The following is a 27,553-nucleotide window of genomic DNA, read 5'->3' on the forward strand; positions in this document are numbered from 1 at the left end:
GTATAGTAGTGTTAAAAGAACAACAGATGGTCTTAGTACCTTTGTGGGCTCCAACATGACTCCAAAGACAATTGCGGTTCTTGCAGGACTAGGTACTATTTTTCCAGTAACATTATGCCCTATCATTATTGCTCTTCTGTGAACAAAGCTTCGGGAGTCCTTAATCTTCTGGAACTCCCAGACCTCGTGTTTTTATAATGAGCTGTACTTACCAATTTCATGTCGATGGAACAAAAGCGCCAGAAAGATAATGCATCCTGTTGACATATGTCTTCAGGAGTTGTGTACTCTTGCCCCCTCGTTTCTCGGTCTGCAACAGAGTAGGCATCTCAGAATGTTTGCACCATGGTGCCGGAGGCTTGCCACACAGTCTCAGAACACAAAAATTGAAAGGTGGCCCCATCCATTGCGTGCGGTAAGGAGAGAGTCCTCTTTGGCAGTCTGGAGCAGCTGTGGTGCAGAAGTGGGATTCTTCGAAGCAGCGATGATGCCTTGTATTGTGGGTGGTGAATGCTCAGTGCACTTGACGTTCTGAAATGCTGTTTGCAGACCCACGATCCTTTGATCTTGGGCTAGTTTTGAATCTTGAGAGAGACACTCTTTCTGGCCGCTGGTCAGGAGACTATGCCAACGTAAAGGCAAGCTACATTCAAAATGTACACAGTTCTTCAGCTGGAAAAGCCGGTTTAATCTCTGGCTTTGTGCCTTCTTCCTGAGTTTTCTGAAAGGGAATGTGTTGGTAGCAATTGGTCAAACTTTGTGGTTTATCTTTAATCATAACCAGACTTGCTCAGCCTGGGACTCTTGGTGGCTGAGCCATGCCCAGCAAAATACGAACGTTTTCTGGGTAGATGCCAGCTTGGCAGAACTGGATTTGCTTTCTGCCAGCCACCTTCTTTGTCTATGGATGCCATGTACAGCAATGGGTGGGCTGTTATGTCCACGAGCGACATGCAGGAGAACCACACATTTCTGTTGTATTACTTATGGCCTCTGTAAGACACAATATAGCGTTTATGTGGCATCCCTGTCGCACAACTCGCAGCAAATGGAGCATTTAGGTAGCAAAGAGAACAATATTACCAAGGGGTAGAGAGCTTGTTAAACCCTGGTTGTATGGCACTGCGCAGAGTTTAACTGGAACAATGGTTCATGAAAAAGACCAATGCCCCTGCGCTAGAACCGGCTGCCTGGAGCGACGAGTCTCCAAATAGCATGGGTTGAGGGAACAGCAGCCACCTTGGACCATGTTTGGGATATATTCCAGGTTCAGCCTCTGACCAGCAAAGGCCTGTGCTCAGCTGGTAAAGGCGACCAAACATATAGCGCACCTCCAGTGAGGTTATAGCTAATGATTGTCAAGAGTAAAGGGCAGAAGTCATTAACCTTTGAGACAAAATGTACAGGTGCAAAAGCCGGGCTTCACATCACCGTGCCAGGTCTTTTGTCCTTAAACACCCACCTGCAGTGATGGGCAACTCTAACCAGGGCTGCTCCCTAACAAACTGTTAACGACTGCCACCTATAGTCAACCTTCATCACTGAACGCCCGCATTGAGTCTTCTCGTCAGCGTATTTAAACGGTGCTGCTCCTGTGTATTCATCTTTAACCATCTACTCCTCAACATCTCTAGCCTTCTAGGCTTCACCTCACTCCATTTTATAGGGCGCAGCAAGGAGAAAATATGGCACTGCAGTAATGACAAGACAGCCGGGGGAGGGCCAGTCGAGGAAAAAATATGAAAATCTCACAAAATCATAAAAGAGGAAGGAATAGATAGATAAAGTGGTGAGGAAAAAAACGTTTACAAAGCAAAGTGGCAAGTGCAAGCTTGAAGAAAAGTCTTCAGTGGTTTGTAAAAACCAGTAACCAACGAATGTTGCAGAGGCCGCCGTTCCTCCCCGAAGGGGGGGAGAGGCTCAGGGGCCGGCGCCATAACCCGCGCCGCGCCAAAGGTGGCAGGAAAAACCGGTTCTGGGCGCCTCAGGCGACCGGAAGCGGCAACCAGTAGTAGCCCGTCCCGCCCGCAGGCCAGCCTGGTGGCGACTAACCCCCCCTCTCCCCCCCCCCCCCATCGTCCAATGGGGGGGCGATGCGGGGTACAAACCCCCCAATGGGGGTTGGCTGCCCGGAACGGCGGGAAGCAAAAAAGGGGAATATAAGGAACCGCTCCCCCAAGCAGCTCCTAACTTCGTGGAGCGGGGAGAGCGGCGCACCGACGTTGGATTCGTGCAAACGGGACGAAGTTCTGGAAGGACGAAGTGCTGGAGAAACTAAGTTCTGCGCGACGGTACCCCGGATTGCCCAGGTGCGCCTCCCCCGCAAGTCCAGGTCACGAAGAGGATCCCGGCTCGGTCTAGCCCGCTGTTAGGCCCTCTCAAACTGTGTGACGAGCAAGCGGCTGCGACGCTGAGCGCAGCTGGTGCGAGGTGCTGTTGCAAACTCACCGCCGGGTGTCGCCAGGACTTCGACGAACCTCGACGTCTTGTGCCGCCATCGAATTGCGTCCCGGGACTGTGCCTCAGCAGAAACGCTCCCGCACCCGCTCTCCCCGGCACGGAGGACAGCTACGGCCGAGTCACGGGTACAGCGCGGACCATCCGGTGAGTCGGGAGCGAAGACCCGCTGTGTCTCGCCAGGATTTTGGCGCAGAGAGCCAGCGTTTAACTTGGTGTGACACCCGCTCCTGCCCCAGTGAGTGCGAGGGATACCGCGGCAGGGGCTCGGCGATAATCTGCCATGCGCTCCAGTCGCTGAAGTGCGCGGCAGAACTCAAGGGCTCCGGGGGTGGTGCGAGTGGGCCTCAGGTGCGGCAGGTGCAAAGAGACGCCCAGGAGGGCAGAAGCACCGCGGCCTGGGGCTAGAGGATACAGATCAGCACTTGCTGGGGGCTGGCATCAGAGTAACGCCGCATAAAGAACACTGACGGTTGCCCAGCAGGGACAGCCTTGATCTCAGGATTGAACGGTCACTTCAGAGAAGTGAAAGAGCGTCATTTGGTGCACTAGAGGGCGGCAGCACCCCGCCAGCAACGATGGCAGAGGGTCAACCTGAGGAGATCACGGAGCTCCTGAAACGCATCAGGTAGGCAGCGGCGGTCCATGGCAGCGAGTGGCTGCAGCCACACTTGGGCCAGGACGGAGGCGAGAGAGGAGAAGCACAGGAAAGGGACGACGCTGGCCCATCATCGCCCAAAAAACAGAAGACTGCGGCACCCGGGCAGAGGAAGGTCCTCCCTAGGAAGAAGCCGCAAAAGAGGAACACGCCAGCAAGGGGCGCACCAACCGGCGACAGCGGTGGAGGCCCCAGCGGAGCACCAGGCGGTGAGCATATAACGAGCATTGTACAAGAATGTTTAAAGTCAATGGCGCCGCTGCTGCTTAAGGGCCTAGGGCAGGGGGCCGGGGAAAAAGGGGCGCAGCGCGCAGATGACACTACCGGCCTGCCATGGCATTTGATAGACCCCGGCTGGGCGCGGCAGTCGACACTACATGGCCAAGGAGAGCAGAGGGGCCAGGGCAATTCGGGGTCACCACTAGCAGCTTGGGGGTACACGGGTGGCGTAAGCGGCTCAGCGAACGAAGCGCCGGCGGCAGAGGGCTACACCCGGCCATCCCCTGGCCCTGCGTCCCTTACCACAAGAGCCACTGGCTTAGCAAGCCTTATCCCTGTGGCGGTCAAAGAGAGAATATGGCGCAAGGAATTTATAGACATTTTCTCCTTGCTAGAGGTACAGATGGAGGGGTTGGACCTCACAACTTGTGATAAGAAAGAAGAGGATAAGAGGGAGAAGCGCGACGCTAGGAAGGAGCGAAACTTTGACAATTGGTTGGATGCGTTTAGGATTATGGCATGCATCATTGTAGAAAAGTTCCCGCGCTGTGCAGCAGACTTATGGCTATATGAGTCCAATATTCACTGGGCTCAGAGACAATTCCCAGGCGACGCATGGTTGGAATACGACAAAGGTTTCAGGCTGAAGATGCAAAGGCATCCAGAGATGGAATGGAATGAGGAGGATGTATCGGGGTTCATCCACAAAATGCTAGTAGCTAAGGAGGTGAAGGCCTGGGCGGGAAAGGATGACCAGCCCTTTCGGAGCTCTTTCAGTGGGAAGGGGAAGGCATTTCACAGGCCCAAACCCAATACGGGAAAACCATCCTCGTCTAATGGCCCCCCAGCAATTTGCTGGAGGTTTGATGCCGGGGAATGCACGTGGGGCGCGGCATGCAAATTCCTGCACGCATGTCCCATCTGCGGGGGCGGGCACCCGTCAGCTGGGTGTCGGGGCAAGCAAGAGCAGAAGAGGGATAAAAAGGACAAGAAAAGAAAGCACTAAGTTGGCTAGGCAGGGCTTGGCCGATTGCCAGCTAGCCAGGTCCCCAATTAACGTGCATCAGCTGCGCAGGTTAGCGAATCGATACCCCAACAGAGCAGACGCATGGACGCTGGTAAAGGGTTTTGAGGAGGGTTTTGTGATACCATTTAATGGCCAACTGCCCCTGGGAGGGGCAGAAAACTTGAAATCCATAAGGCAGCACTCTGGTGTGGTAACCAAGAAACTGGAGAAGGAAAAGTCCTTAGGAAGGATAGAGGGTCCCCTGCCACCGCATCTGCAAAGGGGCCTGGTAATTTCACCATTGGGGGTCGTCCCAAAGAAGGAACCAGGGCAATTTAGGCTCATACACCATCTCTTTCCCAGAGGGGTCGTCAGTAAACGACGGGTTAAGCGCGGAGGCTTGCTCCGTGAGCTATGCATCAGTGGACGACGCAATTGACATGGTGAAGGCTGCTGGGCGGGGGGCTCTCATGGCTAAGGCAGACATTGAGTCCGCTTTTCGTCTGCTACCTGTCCACCCATCCAGCTTTCATCTATTGGGTTTCCAATGGGAGGGGAACCTGTATATTGATAAAGCCATGCCAATGGGCTGCGCCATATCATGCGCATATTTTGAATTGTTCGCCACCTTTGTGGAGTGGGCCCTACACATCAGACACCCGCAAGGGGGTAAGCTCCATTACCTAGATATTTTCATGTTCACAGGCCCTCCCCAGTCACCAATATGCGGGAACACATTGGCAGCATTTGAAGACCTGGCAGGGGCTCTGGGGATCCCCCTAGCACCAGAAAAAACGGTGGGTCCCTCCACAAAACTCACATTCCTGGGCATAGAGCTAGATTCAGTGTCGGGTACAGCCAGGCTCCCTGAGGACAAAGTAGAGGACTTCAGGGCGGAGGTACAAGGCCTATGCGGCTGGAACAAAGCAACGCTCAAGGAACTGCAGAGGCTAATTGGGAAGCTCAACTTTGCGGCCAGGGTCATACCAGTGGGTAGGGTTTTTGCAAGGCGCCTCACGCTTCTGACCTCAGGCCTCACACAACAGCACCACCACGTAAGGCTTGGGATGGGGGTCAAGCAAGACCTACAGATGTGGGACAAGTTCTTCGCAGACTTTAATGGCATCCTCATATGGAGGGAGGGCTGGGTAACTGCCAAACAGATAGCCCTATTCACGGATGCTGCGGGTAGCACAGGTTTCGGGGAAATTCTCGGCAAGAAGTGGTGTGCTAGTCGGTGGCCAAAGAAGTGGAACAGAAAGGATATCATAGACAACATAACATTTTTGGAGCTATTCCCCATTATAGTGGCACTGACCATATGGAAACTTGAGCTAAAAGACATGAAGCTGACACTGTGGTCTGACAACAAGGGGGTGGTACAGGCCATCAACAAGGGGGCGGCAAGGTGCCCCAACATACTGAGACTAATGCGTCAGTTGGTTAAATTACAGCTGGAAGGGAACCTGGAGTTGAAGGCCCGCCATGTCCCGGGGGTGGACAACACGGTAGCAGACGCCTTGTCCAGGTCACAGATGGACCGTTTCAGGGAACTGGCACCTGGGGCAGACGAGAACATGACGCCTTTCCCAGCGCACCTGTGGGACCTGGGGGGGTAGATCTATCCATACTGGTGAACCAGGCCCTCACGCCAGAGGCGGCTAGACGCTATAAGAAATACGCCTTAACAGTGATGGAAATAGGTGGCGTGCGATCCCTGACGGACAGGGAAGGGACAAGAAGGGCAGTAGAGCGATTCATACAGTGGGCATTTGCCAACAAAAAGACCAGGTCCTGGGCGCAGGCTCACCTAGCAGCCACGGCTCATTATTCAAAAATCTATACAGGGGAGGACCCGACGGCATCCTTGTACATCAAAGCGGCCATGAAAGGGTGGAGGCGAACTGAAGGAAAGAAGGTTGATGGCAGAAGGCCCATAGACTTTGAGAGACTGGGCAAGCTGTTGGAGGCCTTGGCATGGTGTACAAAAGATAGCTTTGAGCTGCTCCTGTTTCAAGCGGCTTTTTCCATAGCATTCTTTGGTGCCTTCCGCATTAGCGAACTAGTTGCTCCCAGGAGGCAGGGCCCGGCGGAGCTGTGCATCCAGGCTGAGGACGTCAAGCCAGGGGCAGCGTCAGTGGAAATCCTGCTACGGAGGTCAAAAACGGACCAGGCGGGAAGGGGCGCAGTGGTGCAGTTGAGGTGCATCCAGGGCACCAAGTCATGCGCTGTATGCTGCCTGCGCAGATACATGGAGGCTCGCCCAGCAGGCGGGGGGGCACTGTTTAAACATCAGGACGGAAGTAACCTGAGCAGATTTCAATTTACGGCTCTGATGCGCCAGGCTCTCGACAAGGCAGGGCTGCCCCCAAGAGAATTTGCTCCTCATTCTTTCAGGATCGGCGCAGCGACAGCGGCGTCACAACACGGAATGTCAGGGGCTGGAATTCAGGACATGGGCCGGTGGCGGTCCAGGGCATACAAAACATACATCAGACCACAGTTGCCACAGTTGCTTTAGACCCTGCAGGGGAGGGTCTTGCCACTCACTTTGGGATGCCGCACGGCAGGGTGAGTGTGCACAGCGTGCCACCTTGGGATGCCGCACGGCAGGGTGTTCACAAAAAAAAAAAAGAAAAAAAAAAGGGGGACCGCTGGCTGCTAAAGATGACTATGTTATGCGATTCCTTGTCCAACAGGAGAGCGCCCCCGGATGGTGTGGGTAGTGGGCCATTCATTTGTGGCCAGGATGAGAACCTGGTGGCAGCAGACGGGCCACAAGCTGGCGGGCAAGCCCAGACGCACGTGTATCCGGTGGCTGGGACAACCAGGGATGAGATGGAGCCAGCTGATGACGACACTTGGAAACCTGCTGGCGGAGGCAGCATGGCACCCGGATGTACTGATCATCCACCTCGGGGGCAATGACTTGACCAGCTTGGGAAGGAAATCATTAAGTCACGCCATCCAGGAGGACCTCACAAGGGCATCTGCAATTTTTAGGGGCACGACCATCATATGGTCCGAGATGATCAGCAGGGGGCAGTGGAAGGGTGCGGAATCACACCGAGCAGTTGAAAATACTAGGAGGAAACTGAACATCGCCATGCACAAATTTTGCAGCACCAACGGCTTGGAGTCCATCAGACAGTCTGATCCACCTAGGGCGCCAGGAGCTGTATGGCCACGACGGGGTTTATCTCTCAGAGGAAGGGATGAAGGTTTTCTGGGACAACCTATGGGGCGCGATGGCCTTGGCAGGTTGCAGATAAAAAAAAAAACTAAAAAAAAACGTGGGGGCCACGAGCACAAGGGGGGGGGAGCCGCAAGAAGACGTGAGCCTCCCTGCGGCATGGTGGAAAATTGTACGATGGTTGTCTAACGAGACACACCGACAGGGCGGTGTGTAGGAGGAGGGCCGCTCACCTTGGGATGCCGCACGGCAGGGTGATGTGGCCTGGCCAACAAAGGGGGGTAGCAAACGGAGACGGCGCTCGCGGCCCAGACCCGGCCTGTTGGCAGGGCACAAAAGGTAGCGAGTTGGGGCCTAACTCCGGGGAGAAAAAGCTACCCCTCCCTACACGCAGAGAGCGTGGGTGACCAACCAAATGGTGGTCCCGGTGGTAACAGGACCAAAAGAAGGACTACCAAGGACCAACGACAGAACTGGTTAGGGGGTTCGGGTCATTTACGAACTGGATGTACAACAAACTACGAATGGGGGTGCAGGTCTTTGTGTCCCAAAGACCTGGCAGTTCGCAAGTAACCCAATATGACCGAAGTCATGCCAGATATGTATGTAACCATAATAAAATCTGCGGCCAACAACGACCACAACTATACCATCCTTGTTGGCTAAGTTTCTTGGGGTCGCCAGTGGGACGGGGGCTGGGGGATGTGTTCCACCGGTTAGGCGCAGTGCGAGGGTTATTGCAGAGGCTGCCGTTCCTCCCCGAAGGGGGGGAGAGGCTCAGGGGCCGGCGCCATAACCCGCGCCGCGCCAAAGGTGGCAGGAAAAACCGGTTCTGGGCGCCTCAGGCGACTGGAAGCGGCAACCAGTAGTAGCCCGTCCCGCCCGCAGGCCAGCCTGGTGGCGACTAACCCCCCCCCCCCCTCCCCCCCCCCATCGTCCAATGGGGGGGCGATGCGGGGTACAAACCCCCCAATGGGGGTTGGCTGCCCGGAACGGCGGGAAGCAAAAAAGGGGAATATAAGGAACCGCTCCCCCAAGCAGCTCCTAACTTCGTGGAGAGCGGCGCACTGACGTTGGATTCGTGCAAACCCACCCACCCACACCTACGAAGCAGAAGTGTCGCAGTGCTGGACAGCAACACGAGCGTTGGCGGAAAATTGTATGATGGTTGGCTAACGAGACACACCGACAGGGCGGTGTGTAGGAGGAGGGCCGCTCACCTTGGGATGCCGCACGGCAGGGTGATGTGGCCTGGCCAACAAAGGGGGGTAGCAAACGGAGACGGCGCTCGCGGCCCAGACCCGGCCTGTTGGCAGGGCACAAAAGGTAGCGAGTTGGGGCCTAACTCCGGGGAGAAAAAGCTACCCCTCCCTACACGCAGAGAGCGTGGGTGACCAACCAAATGGTGGTCCCGGTGATAACAGGACCAAAAGAAGGACTACCAAGGACCAACGACAGAACTGGTTAGGGGGGTCGGGTCATTTACGAACTGGATGTACAACAAACTACGAATGGGGGTGCAGGGCTTTGTGTCCCAAAGACATGGCAGTTCGCAAGTAACCCAATATGACCGAAGTCATGCCAGATATGTATGTAACCATAATAAAATCTGCGGCCAACAACGACCACAACTATACCATCCTTGTTGGCTAAGTTTCTTGGGGTCGCCAGTGGGACGGGGGCTGGGGGATGTGTTCCACCGGTTAGGCGCAGTGCGAGGGTTATTGTCATTGAATTTTTTTAATGCAAAGCGGTTGAATAAGAAAGCTTGAACGATGCTGTGGAACTTATTCCTGGTTTTGGCAACATACATCCCGAGGATCCACTGAGAGTGGTAACAAATGAAGAAGCTGTCTCACGACGAGCGCCTTAAAGGTGAAGTACCCCAGTGTAAAAATATTCTGAGATTGTAATGGCACCTAGCAAAGGCCAAACAAAATGTTGGTCGATTTGAATAATATAAACATTAATGAATTTTCAATATATGCCCTCTGAAGTGTCGAAATAAAAATACTAATTGCATGAAGAAAATCTGACGAGTACCTCTCAATTCATCAGGTATGCTTGAGCAAATTTGAAAACCATTATCATTAAGAATCGGCGTCGACAGCCCTGCCCTGTGCCTTAAGACTGCCTGTTTTTTTTAATTTATTTTATTATGTTGGTAAAAATAAAATCTGATAATTGTGTTTTTGCAAGACTCCAATCTTGCTGTGAAATATAAAATAATTGACTTTGAGATAAGGTGCATACGTGTTGGAAAAACATCCAGGGTCTCTGTTTCCAGGTATCACTGAGCATTGGCAACATATTAGCACGCTATAACGAAGTGAACTTTGAGGGGATTTTGGCCAAAACTAAACTTTGTAAAGATACATCTGATTCTCGGTGCGACACGCCAATAACGCCAATGAGCTAGTATCTATCAGCGCTCTGTTCACAGGTATGAGACTTCCATGTGATGAACTAGATGAGACTTGTACCCGTCACAAGCTGCATCATTCCTTCGACGTGATATTGACACTCACTACTTAAGCGGTTTGACATTTTTAATACCCCACCTCTTATTGCTGAGAGAATGTTGGTAATTATGTGGTGGCGCCTGCTTCCATTACCTATAGTAGAATCCATGCGGTAAAGAGGAGCGTCACAAGTGCAACCCGGGTTGTAACGTTGGCCGGTGACGCTTCAGTTTAACTGTATAGGGACACAAGGGTGACATTAATACCTTCGGCGTTCGGCCCTGCAGATGACAACATGCAACACTACACTAGCGGACATGTCAAGTACTAGCCCGTTAGTAGGGAAACCAGCAGAGTCAAACACGATGTCGGGGAGCAAAGTCTGTTATCTGATATCGAATGCCACCCTCGGGGTTGCATCACCCACACATACTTGGACACGGTGCATTACGCAAAAATATTTGTGTATTTGTTTCCCGTTATACTTGTGATTATTACTGTTAATAAAGTTCCATTATGACCGCCGGTGGAGGGAGCCGTGCGCAGCATTCTAACGTTTCCTAAATAGCTCCCCAGTTAACTTTGGCTACTCCACTTGTCCCGTCTCCAAAAGGACATTCGCTGAATGCAGCGAGGCGTACTTTGCTGTGTACGCCTATTCCATAGGCGAAACTACCCGAGGTGAGTTGGCGATGGCGCACATGTGCCTGCTTGCCACGCTCTCCTGGAACACCATGAGTAGTTTTTGCTTCAAGCAAGGAAAGGCGTCGAGATCCGTGCGTAGCATGTGTTCGCGTCACGCATGGGAACCCCCGGCACACCTTTCCACTGGGGCAGCCACACCTCCAGCATAGTCACTTCATGGAACTTTTGGGCAACGCTGTGGAAGGGCGCGATTAATGCAGTTTCCTGTAGAACACAAGTAGATGAGTTTATGAAAAACGAACCTTCTGAGCTGGGCTCACTTACCAGGGTGCTCTGGCTTCTACCTACTAACCCAGAAAGGCGATGATTGGCGGATTCTTTGGCTTGAGAGAGGTGGACAACGAGGTAGGATGAAACATATTTGGTTTTTTTCTCAGTGCAAGTGCGCATCGATAAGATCTAAATTCTCTCCACTGTTTCCTGTGCACGCTCATGTCCGTTTGCCGACTTGGGAGTGCATGATTGGGTAGCTTATTGTAGTTACCCAGGATCACACTGTTTGTCCGGCGCTGGATTGGTTCCTTTCCAGTTTAATTCATGACTCCGAGTCCTGGTCTTCACTGACAGTCCTTACACTTGAGATGTTATCTCTAATCTCATTTGTATCCCTGTGCTGACAGTTCTCAGAATGCTCTTTAGGACCACCTGCAGGTTAATACAAATCTGAAATGCTCTATTCTCTAAAGTACAAATATTTTTGAGAGGTAGACAGACCTACAGCAGCTCCGCGTTGGCATGCTCCAGGCAGCATCACTCCCTCTTCAGCGGTTCTTGGCATCAAGTAGCACTGTTATCTGTGTTGGAAGATTCCGATTTAATTTAATTGTACTCTTAGTTTCTAAAACAAATGATAAAGTGAACTTGTTTTGAACATTGTAGGCCCATCAACCTCTCCATTTTAGAAATTATTTGGTATTGCGAACAGCTGTTTTCAACTTGACTCGTGCATTCTCCATTGTTGTACACTATTTGACATCATTGCTGTAATTTATTTGTATATCTGAAGGTACTACCTGAAACAATGTATGCAGAACCCTAACCTGTTACCAATCTCTGAGTAACTTCATGCCTGGCAAACACCTGGAACCCTAGAGTACATTTTACTCCTTTCACTGCCAACATACAACTGGTGATTTCTTAAAGTTCAGCTTCATTGGCTATCATGACTACCTTAGTTGCAGTTTCAATACTCTACTAGCATCCGTTCACCCTTCAGTCCCTCTACACACAGGTGAGGGGGAAGGAAAATTGCAGAACCTGCTCTATTGCTCCTCCCATCTCCCGGAATACTGTTACCTGTCAGAGTATATAATAGTGGGATAGGAGAAACCTAATCTTACTGAAACTAGCTACCTGTCATTGTGAAGCAGTCTACAAATTGTCGCTGTGACCTAAAACCAGTGGTTTGCAGCCGGGCTGGTTGAATCCCATTAAGCCCTGGATCTTAAACCTAACCACATTGAACACGCATTGGATCGTTCAACACAACAACTTCGGGAGGAGGTGGGAGTTAGTAAAGACGGTTGCAGATGCACTGTTATAGAATGGTTGCTACCTCGCCCTGTGTAATGTAAGTGTTGCTCATGCAAAGCACTTCAGTCCCTGCCTGGCGAGTTGGTGCTACTTGATTGCGCGATAAACCGAAATAAATAGATAAAGGGCAGCTCAGTGCTGGATCCCTGTGTAATGATAAATAACAATCTAAGCTACCACATATGAGAAATAATCATACACCCATACATGATTATTAACCTAGCAGCGGACTTGCGAAATAAGTGCGGCCGCTAAAGTGAAAGTGGACCGCACTGTAAATTATATAAATACATTACTAATAACAATATAAAAGCCGGCGGTATTTTGCAATGTCGTGGGTGGAATGGGGGAAGGTCATTTAAAAAAAAAGTCCTCACCAACTACATATATCAGACCGTGTAACAACACAATTTGATAGAGGGTCTCAAGTCTGCAGGGAGCCATGTCACTGATGAAGAAGAGGCCGAGCTGCTGGTGACAGATGAGGTAATGTAGATATCTCTTCGTAAGATCACTTATCAAACGTCATTGATACAGCAAGCTAAACCGTAGGGGGAAATATCCAATGAAGTTGCACTGGAAACTTTACGTTCCCCTTGGTCTTCGGCTTTCAACCCTTACATGTGTCTAAACAGATGTTCAAGGAGAATGCAAGTCTTGTTTACAGAGTCCCAGTCCTGACAGTTGAGGGGGGTCCTAGTGTTCTGTGGAAGTTGTGCCATAAACGTTTTTGTGTTTAGGTTCTGTTTTATAACAGTTTTTATTATTTCCAGTCAAAATACTGTCTTTGGGGAAAGGATTTTAATAAAAGCAACTGTGCAATGTATAATTGTCCAGCCTTCATATATAAAGTGTACCCAAATATTGCTCAATGTTGTTACCAAGTTCTTTAAATATTTCTAAACACATAATAATGTTATGTAGATGCTGCTGATTTGACCTAAATAAATACATATAAAATCTTCTTTTGGAGCACGTACCCAACTCTAAGGAGCATCTGTTTTAATTTTTGTTGGGAGGGAAATGTCCCCTACATGGTTCAGTGGAGTGTGTGCTCCTGTACTATGTTCCCTATGACAAGGTTCTGAGCCTTTTTTTCACCTTTTCAATCCAAATAACAGACTATCATGTCCACTGCTTAAATTAATTTCATATTTCCCAAGACTGATACACCACTAATCCTTTTTTTGGTTCTAGAGAAGCGTGCTACTTGCCAAAAAGTGCTTCAACACCACATCAGGGGTAGCAAGTTCTATATAAATGCAAACCGTTCCCTCTTCTATCCCTCCACTATCCTTCTCAATCCAAAAACATACTAACATATCCACCGCTCAAATTGCATATTTCACTATACTAATTATCCACTAATCCTTTTGGGTTCCAAAATAGCATGCTACTTGCCGAAAAAGCGCTTTGACTCCTCGTCGGGGGTAGTAAGCACTATATAAATGCAATTTCAATACATTATGAGTAAAATGTCCAGTCCTTGTGGGAGGTTGCAAATGCAGACAAGGCAGTACTAAGGAGGGATTACTAGGCCAATTCAGGAATGAAAAGCAACGATTTTGAAAGGGCAGGAACAGGAGCCAATTGAAAGATGGGTAGGGAAATGGGCGGGGCTTCTATTCCATACCTCAATACAGCATGCCTCGCAGAGCAGCTCATGAGCTGCCCAGGCTCAACCTAAACAAGCATTTGCAATGCAATAGGTTTCGCATATGCAAAAGTTTAAGCTATTGGCATTGTTCATGACAATGCCTTTTTTAATCTATTTTACAAAACAAACACATAAATGCCATTATCATTTACAAAGCCAATAGCTAGTGTTGCATTATTATTAGCAATGCCAACTGCTCGCACTTTTATAATGCGAGACCTATTGCATTGCAAATGCTTGTTCCTGTTTACGTCCAGTTGCTCTTTTGTGCAAGTAGTGATTCTGGGAGAACGTAGCTGGGCAAGTTTCTCTCGCCCTCATTTCTGTTAGAATGCTGTAGAAACGCACGTTGTTTGCCGGGGTTAATTGCTGGCGGGCTGTGGAGTGAGCTGCAGGAAGCATTCACCCCAATAAAGTGAAGCCAAATATCAGAAATCCAAAGACTGGTTAAGGGGTCCCTCCTGGACAGATCTGCAATCAGTCCACGTGTTTCAAACTGAAAAGTCCAACAACAGATGATGCTTTGCAACCGCAACAGAAGACATGAAGGGAATAAACATTTAAAATACATTCTGCCTTGTTCATATTTTATAACAACACCTTGAGGCTTTAAAACAAATTACTTAGGTGGAAAGAACCGAGCAAATAAATTCCAGTACATTAAAAAATTGCAATGGAAACCTCACGGGAATATGCTTCTCACTTTGGGAAGGAAGTGAGTTTGTTTAAAAGAGCTCATTTGACACAAAATCATTGCGGGGTCATGAGTAAATCGCCTTTGGGATAACCAGATGTCTTTTTAAGTAGTCAATTTTACGGCAATGGCCTTTTATGTATGAATAAATCAGTTTTTTTAAATTATATCATGAGGCTTGCGTGGGTTTTAGTTACAGTTTAAGTGCACACCGAGAAACTCGGAGCACCAAATGCGTGGCCCTAAGTGAGTTTAGTTAGACGAAGGCTGCTGATGCTCGAGATGTTTGTAACTGAGAAAGGAGGACGCGTGTGACAGGAGGCAATAGACTGCTGTAAAGTGAAAGCAAATTTGTGTGCGCGCTTAGCGGGGGAGCGCATTCCAGGCGGGAGAGCGGACCCTTTGAAGTACGATGCCAAACGGATTGCATGGCGGCACGATGCACGTGATTGTGCGCGTGCTCGCCATGCAATCCACTTTTGGGAGCACTTTTAAATGCCCCTTACTAGAGTCTCGCATAGCAATTGCGTAAACGCAATAGCTAGGAGAGACCTAAAAACTAATTATTCAAGGGAAAGTTTCACTTATAAGCAGGACCACTGGAATGATGCGATTTGTACGGCGATTTCCACATGATTATAGGTTTGCCATATTTGCCACACAATCCATTATCTGCCGTATAATCTCCCGATTTTTAACAAAAAATAATTGTTTCTAGTTCAAACGGTTCAAAAGTTACAAAAATGTGATGGTGCATGTTGCCGCGCTTTTAAAGTCTCTTTTCAAGGCTGCACTGGTCACCTTTCTGTTGCTTATTGCTATATTTGGGTGCTAAACTGGTACTAACGAGGTGCAACCAATGCCCAGAGAGTGTTGCCAACTTTAAAAATGAAGAAATAATGAAGTAATACCATTAAACGTGCCGCATTACGATACAGAATTTGCATTTATTTTCGAAAAAATTTACTCAAGCCTACCGCAAAATGTGGCCTTCTCCTGCTGCCTAATTCCAGTGACCCTGCTCATAATATCACATCTTTAATATTTCTTTCCTCTAGAGAATCGAAATTATGGATGTAATTTATTTAAAGATAAAATCTTTGTTTAAAGTGTCCCCTCCACAAGTTATAGGGATTTTTCATGTCACTATTGAGTTCTTATAACAGCTCAACCGCACGGCGACTTTCAGTGCCCTTTTTTTATGCTGGTGGGTTCTTTAATCCGTGTAATACATAGCTCTCCTTTAATCTTCAGTACTTGGTATAGTCCCCCATTTGAATAAATGATCTTTCTTATGCGTATATGTGGAAGAGATGTGCACTCGACACAGTATAAAAAAATCTGCTTGCTGCCTAGAATTTGCTATAAGGAAACATTGAAAGCAATCTGTGTAAATGGTTTACTTTAGATATGGGTGTGTGATGTTGGTCCAGGAGGGTAGAATCATGCCACATTTTCAGGATAAACATAGACAATGTAAATGGACGCCATTTTGACCCTTTATAAATAATACACCTGTTGACATACTGAAAATATGGCATGGCTCCAGCCCACCTGGACCCTGCCCTCGATAGATTGTGCAATATGTTGCACATTCATTGCTGCGTGGGAAATGGATAGCCAAATTGTTCTTATCACATCTTAAATGTATATAATTAAGAACATTGAATTTGATATATCTCGTCAACATAGGTCACTGTAAAGCCTGGATGCAAGTTGCTGTTTCTATTTTTTTTCTTCTGTTTATTGAAAACAAGCATATAAGAGGCACATGTCGCAGTATTTCTATTTTTTTTTAAGGCGGGTGATTTTCCGCAGTGATTATGAACAGATTTAGAGTTCAGGAGATGCTGTATCGTCAACAGGTGAGTAGGTGACGGAAGGGGGGCATGGCATGTGGCAGTATTAGGTGTGTGTGCGCCATAAGTGCTACTGCCATTAGAAGGCCCGTGTGTTAGTAACCAACTCTGGCACACTTCAAACCGAATCTCTGCTTTCTGGCTCTGGGGCTTGCTGCCGCTGCCACCACGCTCTGAAACCACAGAAATCCAGTTGTGAAATGCGCAGGTAACTGTTGCGACAAAGCACTCGTTGATCCTAGACCAGTGGGAACCCCGGGTGGCTGGTGCCGCTTCCAAAGGGCACTGGGATTAGCCTAGAGCAGGTTTATCCAACGAGCAGCTGGGAGCTCTCCAACTACCTGTAAGTAGCTTTCGAGTGCGCAGCACAGCCTAGCAAAGGAAACGTTTTTTGCCTAGCTGAATTACTATAGATAACAAAATTTAGACTGTAGTTTTGAGATTAAAATTTGTGTATTTTTAAAACTCGTAAACTGATGTTTGGAGGAAAACTGCTCAGTTTTCAAAATATAATTAAAGCTAATATTTGAGTGATAAAGCATGTTTTGGTGGCAAATTTACAGCTAACATAATCTCAGTGTAAAAGGCATTGCAGCTGTGACTTTCAGGCCTTTTTTACATTACTGCACAGTGTTGGTTTAATCCACCAGTGCCTGTCAACATTTTGGGCGGGTGCAGCACGAGGCTGGGATTGCTTAGCATCTGATCAGTGCTTAATTTGTAAAATATTAAGTGCCAGGGCTCTGACCAGGAGGTCACTGCAGCATGCACCACCCATCGCCCCTGTCATCGCTGCCAAAACAACTACTAACCATCTCTCTCGCATGTAAATGCGACAGTTCAGATTATTCCAGGTCCCCAAAGCTAAAGAAATGGCTGATGAGGCAGGTATTAGTAGTTTTATGTATATTGTTTTCCTAAACAACTGTTATACTGCTCATCTCTAAATAACATGAGCAGCGCCACCTTGTGGCAGACTCCCCTACCGTGTGGTGTTGACAATAAGGTGCCGGTGTCGAGCACCGGAAATCAATTAAGTGCTGGTGCTCAGCACCGGAAAGCTCCGGCTCAAATTAAGCACATGTTCATTCAAAACCTTTTCGAAGAAGTTGCCTGCCACCTATGTGCCTGTCTACAGCATAGTTATATAGGGTGTGTCTGGGATACTCTAAATAATAACCTAGTAGGTAATGGCTACTTCTCAATACGTGGAAAACCAAAGAATCAACACGAACCGCAGAACCATCAGTATGCTGAAATGGGGTGCCAGATCTCTCCTGGTCACTAGTTCACCCACTATACATTCCTCTCAGTGAGTTAAGTACCTGCGCCACAGATCTCTCTACCACCTGCATGTTCCTCATGCCTTAAATGTACCTGTTTTGAGTGATAAACTTGTATTAGTCTGCCCTGCTGCATCTGCTCTGCAGGAAACTAAAAATTACCATTGTTAAGAGAAGGAGGTTTACTTTGCTGCTGCCATGATGCACAGTTTTGTGAGGAAGCAAAGCTTGCACCGCTCCTCCCGATTTCCACCTGTCCTGTGATCAGGGAAGTTTGCCTTGCTGCCGCCCTAGATGTACCTGTCCTCTGAACGAGGGAAACTTAAATTGTTTCTGGCCATTGTAAACTTTTTCTTTTATGAAGAAAGGGTTTTTCTACTGCTGTTGTACCATTCTATAAAAAAGATAACACTGCTTGGAAGACCAGCATTGCCAAAAGAAAAGATGTTGCAATGCAAACAGCAGCTGGGTGTGTCTGGAGAGGCACGAAGAAAGTGAAAACAATGTGCAGGCGCTCCCCTCAGTCTAGAGTGGGGAGATTTTGATTGAGCGCCTGCAGCATCCCTGTAATGTAGCCTGCCTTGAACAGGTGCAGCCCGCGCCGTAGGTGTTGCCCTGCAAAGGCCATCGGTGGTTGACATCAGCCGCCTCTCATACCGGAGCCTGAAACCGTCAGCTTCGCGCGCTTCCAGTTGTGCGAAAAGACTAACGTGTCTCGGTGAGTTCCTTCGTGCGTAATGACGCCTTGCGGCTTCCTGGAATGTGGGCGGAAGTGTAGGCAGGCACGGTGGAGGTGAGGGAGTGACACACTGCAGTGATGCGGTGAAACTGCTCTTGTACTGTTTGTGCTTTATGGTTACACCGATACTCTCTACAAAGCCGGAGTTTCTGCTTGTTGCGGATTGTCTTTCAGCATGTGACTCAGACAGGATAGTACTGATTGGAATCTGCGGATGTCATATATTTTTTTTTCACTTGAGCAATGAGTCTTCAAATTAAATGCTTACTTTACCTGTGTCTTTAGCTAATTCCGGGAAGATGTCCGCAGCAACTTCAAGCTGTGTAGCCGGGCTTTCCTGCTTTTTCGAAACAACGCTCGGGAGCTGTTCAGTCTGCTGCTATGCTATTTATGTCAGAAGTAATGCAGAACCTCCCTTGGAGGCGGAGCGCTTCTACCTCCCAGTTCCAAGAGACTTAGCTTTTTTCGGTCCCCTCCGTTTTTTAAGCCACGTAAGACTAAGTGCTATGTGCACTAAATCTCTCATTTGTTAAATTACGAATACTTAGTTCACGTGCTACGCCTACAAATACCGTGAGTGGGGACTGGCCTAGACTGGGTTACTCGGTGTGGTTTCCTTTTAGTGTAAATAAGGCAGACGTCTAGTACACGTGAACTGCCTGCTTCTGTAAAACTGATCCACTGTTAAAGTGCAATATGAAAGGACCCTTCTCCATGTGTTTATCATCGCTAGGCAAATTACGTAGTTATGTAATACCGACAGGCCTATGTATAAAAGAAGCCTCCTTGTTGGGTTGAATAATTTGATTCAGTGACATCACATATTGCACAAATTATAAATGATATGCATTTTACCGTGAAACGAATGGATCTATATATAATCTGATCAGTCTTGAAAAATACATCGATGTCAAGTAGGAAATGTCCGAGATGAAGGACGACCTCTAACTCCAATATACATAGACTTCCGGGGCTCTCCTGGAAATATACCTAAATGTTAACACCCCTTCAGAGGAAAACTCAATGGAAAGCAGCACCAAAGAGCACTTTTCTAGCAGCGTCTTTTCTTTTGATGATGCGATATGACTTTATTTTGTTGCTGTGGTAGCAGTCCCGCCTTATGGGGCCGAACTTGACCTGCTACCCAACTTCCGTTGTTCTAACTACCCCGGGAAGTCGTTTGAAGTCCCTGACAACTGAGAGGAAAGAACATCTGACACAGCTTGAGTTGTCTTTTGTGTTAGATCCTAGGCAGCAGTGCTTAAGCTTTTAGTGACCTTAACTCAAATCATTTAATTTTTGATGAAGTTACTGTGTTGCATCGGGGTACGTAAAAGTGGGGGTTGGAGAGTGGGGAAAGCTAGGATAGCCTGTAATTGGCTAGATTCAGAAAGGATGATTGCACCAGGAGGAACCTATCGCTTTCCTATTTAGTACCTTGCTGGAGTTCGTTGACATTTTGTAGCCGCTCTTGAGGTCAATGACTGCAGGTGGGCTTTAAAGGAACATTTGCTAAGTCATCACATACTTTGTCGGCTCACTGTGGCCTTCCCCAGCCTTATTTAAGGTGCTTGGGGAGGCTGCTCAGGATTGGCCTTCAGGTGGGCCTGGAAATGACAGGGCTACCAGGTTGGGGGCGACCTTTTTTTTTTTTTACTTCTGACTGGGATTGCAAATGAAAGCATGGAGTCCCTGTAGTGCACTAATGACCTCCTACCAACTCATCTGTAGGTATTGTTTGCTCTAACTTATTTCAGACGTCCCTCTTAGGTATGGGAAGTTCAGTATCGTTTGAGAGATCTTGCCCCTCAACCGGAGAGACATTACCCTGTGCTGTATACAGGACCGTATAATCTTCCTTAAATATATTTGCTATTTCTGTAGCATTGATCTTGGTTCCATCTGGGCTTATTATTTCTCCATCCCATTTGTCATATGCCTCTTTTAGTCAGCCATGCTAATAATACTCGCCCTTCTTGCAACCTCGTAGAATTTTTTTTTTGTTGGTCCGGCTAGATATTGGCTCCTTGTTTCATTTTTGGCTAGTGTTTGGAAATCTTGTATTTTAAGATGGAGGCACTGCCCCATCTCGTTGTCTTTGGATAGTCTATATTCTTGTTCAATCTCCAGGATGTTTGCTTCTTCCTGGTTGGCTTTTCCCAATGTTTTTCCTGCTCAGTGCCGTCAAGGGTATCTCCTGCCCCCAGTAACTGTTTTGTAGTTCTCCCAGTGGGTCACTGCTGATTCAATTGTGTCTTCACTTTAATCAAAATAGTTGACTGTATTTTTACAGGATGTTCCCACCTCCTCCCTACCTTGCAGAATGAACTTATCTAGGTGCCATCCCCTTGGACGTGAGAAACTACAGACTGTTGAGTAGTCTGAGATAACCTAGCCAAAAACCTCATTCCTCCAAAAACAGATGTGTGTATTCTTTGTGTCGTGATGTATCCTAGAAAATTATAGATGAAATGTGTTGAACTTTCACTTTGGTGTTACCAGTTCCATAGGTCTACTAAATCAGATGCTTCAACAAAGCACTTGAAGTGGCCATCACCTACTTTTTTAGCTCATCTTCTGCCTATCTAACTATGACATTCTCAAATTAAAGTTTCTAGACAAAATTAGCAGCCTGTTTGTCATTTTAGAAATGGGGCTGCCACCTTTCCCATAATTTCTAACTCCCAATTCCATTGTCCTGTTCCTGCTGCATAACAGCCCTGAGGGTCCACCCAGTGTTGGCCAGAAGGATTGATTTCTTCAGGAGAATGGCTATTGCTCTCGAGTAGGAGGTGAATCTTACATGGGCCACTGTGACTCTGTTCCCAAGATTTGACAATTCATAACTTTAAAGTGTGCGTCCTGTAGGAGAATCAAGTCCAGATTATGTCTTTTGAATACTTGAAGTACACCCCTCTTGCTGTTGCTGTCTAACCCAATCTGATCTCAGGACGTTAGTGTAATACAGTTACTTATCGTAAAAGTCTCATTCATTCAGTTGTATTCCTGCCACTAAACTGTTGATCGCCAGTGTCTCTATGTCTACAAATATAGCAATGGCCTTGTGTGTTCTTTTGAATTAGTGAGCGCAACAAACAAACCTTTATTGAAACATAGTTCCCTTCCAGTGCTGCTAGCTATAATATAATACACCTACCCCTCCAAATCACTGGGAACCTGTTGCCCAAATCATTTCTCTAAATCTACCTACCTAGATCGAAGTCTGCTCATTACTGAGCCAGTCGTTCTTCCTTGGCCAGAACTCCCCTTAGTTCACAGTTGTTCGCCACCCACTGACCAGGAGTGTCCCCCAGACTTAGTCAGATAACTCATCCTAACATTTCTGACTATTACCCTGTCCTATGGTCCGTTGAAATAGAGTTGGGGGTGCGATGTCAACACTACCAGGGAATTGGGCCTGCAGGGAAAGTTATTTTTCACCTACCTAGATAGAACCCTGCCCTGTATGGGAGCGCTCTGTGTCCTGTCTGCTTTCTCTCTGCTGAGCTGCAGTCCATGCACCCTTGTACCAGTCCTCTCACCCTGTTTATTTACTGCACCACCCACTTCAGAAAAATTTGGGGTGTGCCAGTGCTGTTGGTTTGGGCCCACTGCATTCCACCAAATGCTCTCTGATTTCCAGGAAATTGAGGGGGTTTCAGCTGGCTTGCCTCCCCATAAACCACCTCCGACTGCCTCTTAACATATGGCCAGTGTGCCAGGTGGTGGCCATTCCCAGCAGACCTACCCACTTTCTTCTGACCAAAAATTAGATTTCTACACTGGGTCCTTTCCACAGTCCACTCCTTTGTATTCTTTCCCTCTCTGAGCCTTTTCTCGGTTGCAACCGCCACACCTGCTCCCATCTCGCCTCTGTCTTGCGGACGGAGTGTACAGTGAACAAGTAGACTGGACAATCATTCTCCATCTATTTCTACCTTTCTGTGACTCACCGGGCTCCGCACGGACATGTGCCATCGCACGAAACACCACCCTTCCAGGCCTGTACTTTTCTGTGGATTGATCAGGATATTTAAGTTTGGGTTTTTGGGGATAATTTATCTGGGTATGGAGCTGTTCTAAAACTCATCCATCTTTATTCGTACAAGACTTTGCCTCTTGTTATGCAATTCTTAACAATTCTAATTTCAAATTTAAGGTATTTGTGGTTAAACTAAAGTTACAGAATAGATGCATGCTGTCAGTAATCATCCCACTGTTATCAATGACCAAGGCAAAGGGTCAGGAGTACTTGTTTTACTGGACATCACTACAGTATTTGACACTGTAGAACACAACATACTACTTAAATGCCTAGTTTGCCATGCTGTTAAGGAGACCGCACAAAAATGAGCCAAATCTTTTTTTCTCAAGTCTCACTCGCTAATCTTATTTAGGAGTTTTTTGTTCTGCACCTTTACCTGTTTGTTGAGGAGTGCCACAGGGATCACCCCCCCCCCCCTTCCATTCAACCTCCTAGATCCAATCCTTGATGATGCTCCTAAAAGAATTTAACATGATTATCCTTCTCTGTGCGGATTACACACAGTATTCAATCTAAAAGGTGACCCTGGCGATCTTGTCAGGTCTAACATACATACTAGAGGTCATCTGTTCATGCATGGATGAAAATCTAGAACTAAATCCCACCAAGGCAGAAACTTTTCTGATTCACAGTAGAGCGAATCTCTAGGACTTCACTTACTGGCCTACCTCTACAGCTGAATTTCCCCAGCCTGTATCTAAAGTTAAGGACATATGCTTCACCTTAAACTCTGAACTAAATTTAGAGACTATAATTACAGGCATTGCCAGGAGATACAGCTATCCGGTTCAAGCTCTTAAAATAATATTTCCTATCTTTAGCCATATGTGATTGGACTTTGCTTTGGTAAAAACAAGTTGGCTGGGTTTGCAAAGTATCATAGGTTAGAAAAATTAAATACATAAATGGTTAGATATGTTATTAATCTGAAGAAATTTGCTTCTGTATCCAAATACTACGCCAATTGCATTGGATGTAAAAGATGCTGCTCCAAATGCAGTCTGAGATCTTGCAACAACGCCAGGTTTCAAGTCCCTTGCTTAAAGCAGAATGAATGGGGAGTTGGAGCTTTCCAAGCCCATGTTGTGTAACTGTGGAATGAACTACCAATTTTGAATATGCAAATAGTCCTCTCCTTATGAAGTTCAAAAAGGCACTTAAGTCTGGTTATTTTAAATTAAGTCTGCGATGCAGTTATCCCATATTTCCTTGTATTCTCTTTAGTGTACCAAGGGACTTAATCGGATGTTTAATTTGCGCTTAATACAAAAAAACGAAATAAAGACGTACCACCTATGGATAACTGTTGATAAATTCTTAAGCTTTAGACAGAACTATCATCGGGTTTGACAGCTGAAGTTTAAGACTTTAGAAAATGTCATAAACTCGTAGCTGTGACTAAATCTATGATGGTCAGTAAGAAGTGCTGGTAAGGAAGCTTAGTAAGTTAATGCTTACAGTTGAAATCACCTGTGATCTAAAGGTCATGAGTTACAATCCCTGAAAACACACTTCTTGCATCTTTATGAGATGAGTGCATTTAGTACCAAAGATATGGACGTTACTAACACTTGTTATCTACAGTGTTTTAAAATGTGTGTTATGAAGCACTGTAAAAAAGTTATACGAAATTTGAAACTGATGGGGAGTTTTGTGACCTGGTTTTCTGCCATTTGAGTATCTCTACTGGTTAATATTTAAGCATTAAACCTTTTCAGACTGCCACATGTCAGTGTTACCTGTACCTGTTGCAATTTTGTACAGTTGTAGTTAGTGTCTTTGGGCCGCACATATGTCAATGCACGGCCTGTATGGCTCAGCCCAATTTAATAACTTAGTACAGGGCTCAAGATTGAATAGGTACATGGAAGTTGTTTTTTATGATCTTGCTCCCTTTTATATATGTTCAGAAGGTATTCTATGACAGTCATAAAAGAAACTGGTTGTTAATGATGGAGCAACTTTCTGCTTCCAAAGGATAATCCATACCCCACCCATATAATTCAATTTTCATGGTTTTAAGCTGTCACTTGTGCTACTTAAAGAGTTGTTTGGGGAACATTTACGTGCTAGGAAAATGAAGTCTACTTCTGGCTGTGTTCGACTAGAAAGGCTTCCCTTTTTTGTAAAAAGAGAATTTCAATGGGCGTCTGAAGCTGAAATACTCCTTCATAAATCCTGGCATTCTTTCGTCAACTCACCAAAAGGCATGGGGTAGCGTAAGTGACCTCACACTCCATTTGAATTTTTTTTTCACTTACACACATGCTTGCATGTAGATACACAATCATTCATACACACTCTCTCTCACATAAAGATACTCTCACCTGCAAGCATGCACACAACATACTATCAAAAGGATTTGCTACTCATCTCATCTGCCAGGGAGGGTCAAGTTCCAGCTTATTGTACTGAATTTATTTATTGCACTGATAGTGAATAATACTACTCGCTATCAGTGTAATAACAAAAAAGGCAAAAACACAAGGGTATTGGAGCCCCAACCAATGTCCATAAAGACTACTGTCCCCCGTGTCCTTGATACCGATTTTGCCTCCACCCAGGCCAGGGATTGCGGATACAGTGTCAGGGATCCCAAGGGACAAGCCAGTGGTTACAGCTGCAATCCCTAAATGACGCCCATTCATTCCTGGTTTCTTGGGAAGCCAGTGAAAGTTCATGAGGGTGAGATGTGTAGTTGCCTTTTTTTTTTTTTTTTCCCAAAACCTTTATTCTTTTAAATCAGTGACACAGCTATTCAGCCGACAACCCGGAGGTACGGCAGCTTTAGAAACACAACACATGCGAGCGTCCACATTTCACTGACAGGAGAGTCAAAGGTTCAGTTTTAAATAAACACAAACCCAAACCTAAACACAAGCAAGGCGATAAGTACTGAAAGCATAAAAAGGGTTCCCATCTGGGGGAGCGAGCCCCATTTCGTCCAACAGACACAGGTCGATAGCAAGGGAAAGGAGGGGAAGTCAGAGACTCAAGAAGACAAACACATACCAGCAAGAAGTACAAAGCCGGGAAGAAAGCTAAGGGGAGAGCTGCTCCTCAGGCGGGTCCGGGTCTGGGGGCAGGCATATGCCCCCTCTGTACTGGTTCCATCGCCCCCATACAGAGTGCCATTTCCGAGGGCGCCCTCGAGCACAATACACTGTCTTCTCTCTAAACATGCTCCAATCCATGTTTTCCATCCACGCTGTCAATGTAGGAGGCCTAGTAGAGCCCCACAGACGAGCGATGTCGCGCTTGGCTACCATGTTCCCTAGGGTCACCTATTGAGTCTGTGCCGCGTCGTGGTCAGTAGGACCCCAAACATTCAGGAGACAACACCGCGCCTCAGGCTGCATGACGATGCCCGTCACCTCCCCCATCACATCGTGGATTCGCTTCCAAAACGCCATAATCGCACCGCATTCCCAAATATGTAGGAAGGTGCCCACCATACCACAGCCTCTCTTACATAAGCCCTCCTCAGAGAAACCCATATGGACCAGCCTGGGCCCCGTCACGTAGACCCTATGGAGTATTTTAAGCTGCACCACCGCAGGCGCGCGGGGATCGCGACCTCTTTGGGGGAAGAAACTGCATACTGCCAATCCTCATCATCGAGTTCGAGGCCATCCCTGGTCCATTGATCGCGCAACCCTAGAAGAAGATCCGCCCGAACATTAATTAGTTTCTTATAAATGAGCGAGATCGTACTCTCTGGCATATGGCCATCCAGGATCCGGTCCTCTAACGGAGAGGACTCAGGCACCTTCTCCCCTTCTACAAGGACTGACCGCAGGGCGTGGCACACTTGAGCGTATCGGAAGAACTCCGTGCTCCCTAGCTCGTACTCCCGCTGCAGCTCCTCGAAGGACTTTATCCTACCCTTAACCAAAAGGTCTCCAACCCTGGATATGCCGATCAGGTCCCATTTCTCAAACCCTTTTGTATGCCAAAGCTTTCCCAGAATATCGGAGTCAAACAGAGGGGTGGCAAGGGTAAGCTTACCCTTCCAGCCCAGTGAATCCGTCGCCACCTTCCACACATGCACGGCCACCCTGGTGGGCCCCGTAAGAGTTAAGTCCAACGACTTCGAGTACAACGCTCTGTGGTAATTACCCCCACGTAGTAACCATCGGTCCATGGCGAAGCCGGGGCTCAGCGCCGGACCATATACACCATGGTTAATCGCGCTCAACTGAGTGGCCCAATAATAACGTCGAATGTCTGGAAGCGCGATACCACCGTCATACCATGGGAGCGTCAACTTAGTAATCGCTATGCGCGGACTCCCTTCCCACAATAGCGCGCGCTGGTGGCTTTCGACCTCCCGGAAATAATTGGCCGGGACCAAGTCAAGGGTATTCTGCAGGGCATAGAGGAAACGGGGAAGAGACATCATTTTAAACAGGGCGGCACGGCCAAGGAGGGAAAGCGGCAACCGCCGCCAGCCCGCCACGTCCCGTCGCAGGCGTGCCAAGGGAGGGAGCAAGTTCTTCTCGTATCGTAAAATGGGGTCGGTGGAAATATAGATCCCCAAATACAAAAAACCCCGCTGGGCTATCTGGATCGAGCAGTTGCGCGGGACAGGCGGGACATCCCCACACAGGACATACAAGTATGACTTCCCCCAATTGATGACAAGACCAGAGTTCCTACCGAAAGAAGTCAAGACGTCACAAACCACTATAAGAGATTTCTTAGGCGAGGCGAGGTATAACAGAATATCGTCGGCGTAAAGTGAAATACGGTCTTCGTGGTCAGGCAACCAACGAATCCCACGTATATCGGGGTGCCATCGTATCCACGCCGCCAGCGGCTCAAGAGCAAGGGCGAACAACGGCGACAGGGGACAACCCTGCTGGGTGCCTCTCCCGAGCTCGAACGGTGTCGACGCTCGCCCGTTCACCACGACGCTAGCAAGAGGCCCCTCATAGAGCAACCTCACCCAGCCTACAAATCCAGGCCCAAAGCCAAACTTGGCTAGCACAGCCCACAGGTATGCCCACTCCACCGTATCGAAGGCCATCGTGGCATCGAGGG

The 27,553-nt window shown here is 47.7% G+C and overlaps 1 protein-coding gene across 2 annotated transcripts in view; it reads left to right on the forward strand.

Annotated features, from left to right (window-relative positions):
• The window catches only part of ST14 (ST14 transmembrane serine protease matriptase), a 264,383-nt gene that overhangs the window by 81,462 nt on the left and 155,368 nt on the right, over nt 1-27,553 (forward strand). The window contains exon 1 of one of the 2 annotated variants that reach the window (XM_085647219.1): nt 10,899-11,045. The exons of the other annotated variant lie outside the window; for it this stretch is intronic. Within the exon in view, the coding sequence (XP_085503345.1) occupies nt 11,004-11,045 (42 nt within the window). The 5' untranslated portion in view covers nt 10,899-11,003. Of the gene's footprint in view, nt 1-10,898; nt 11,046-27,553 lie in introns of those variants that run through there. 2 annotated transcript variants of the gene reach the window in all.

Source organism: Triturus cristatus, chromosome 3_2 (genome assembly GCF_964204655.1).
Source record: "Triturus cristatus chromosome 3_2, aTriCri1.1, whole genome shotgun sequence".
Classification (NCBI taxonomy): Eukaryota; Metazoa; Chordata; class Amphibia; order Caudata; family Salamandridae; genus Triturus; species Triturus cristatus.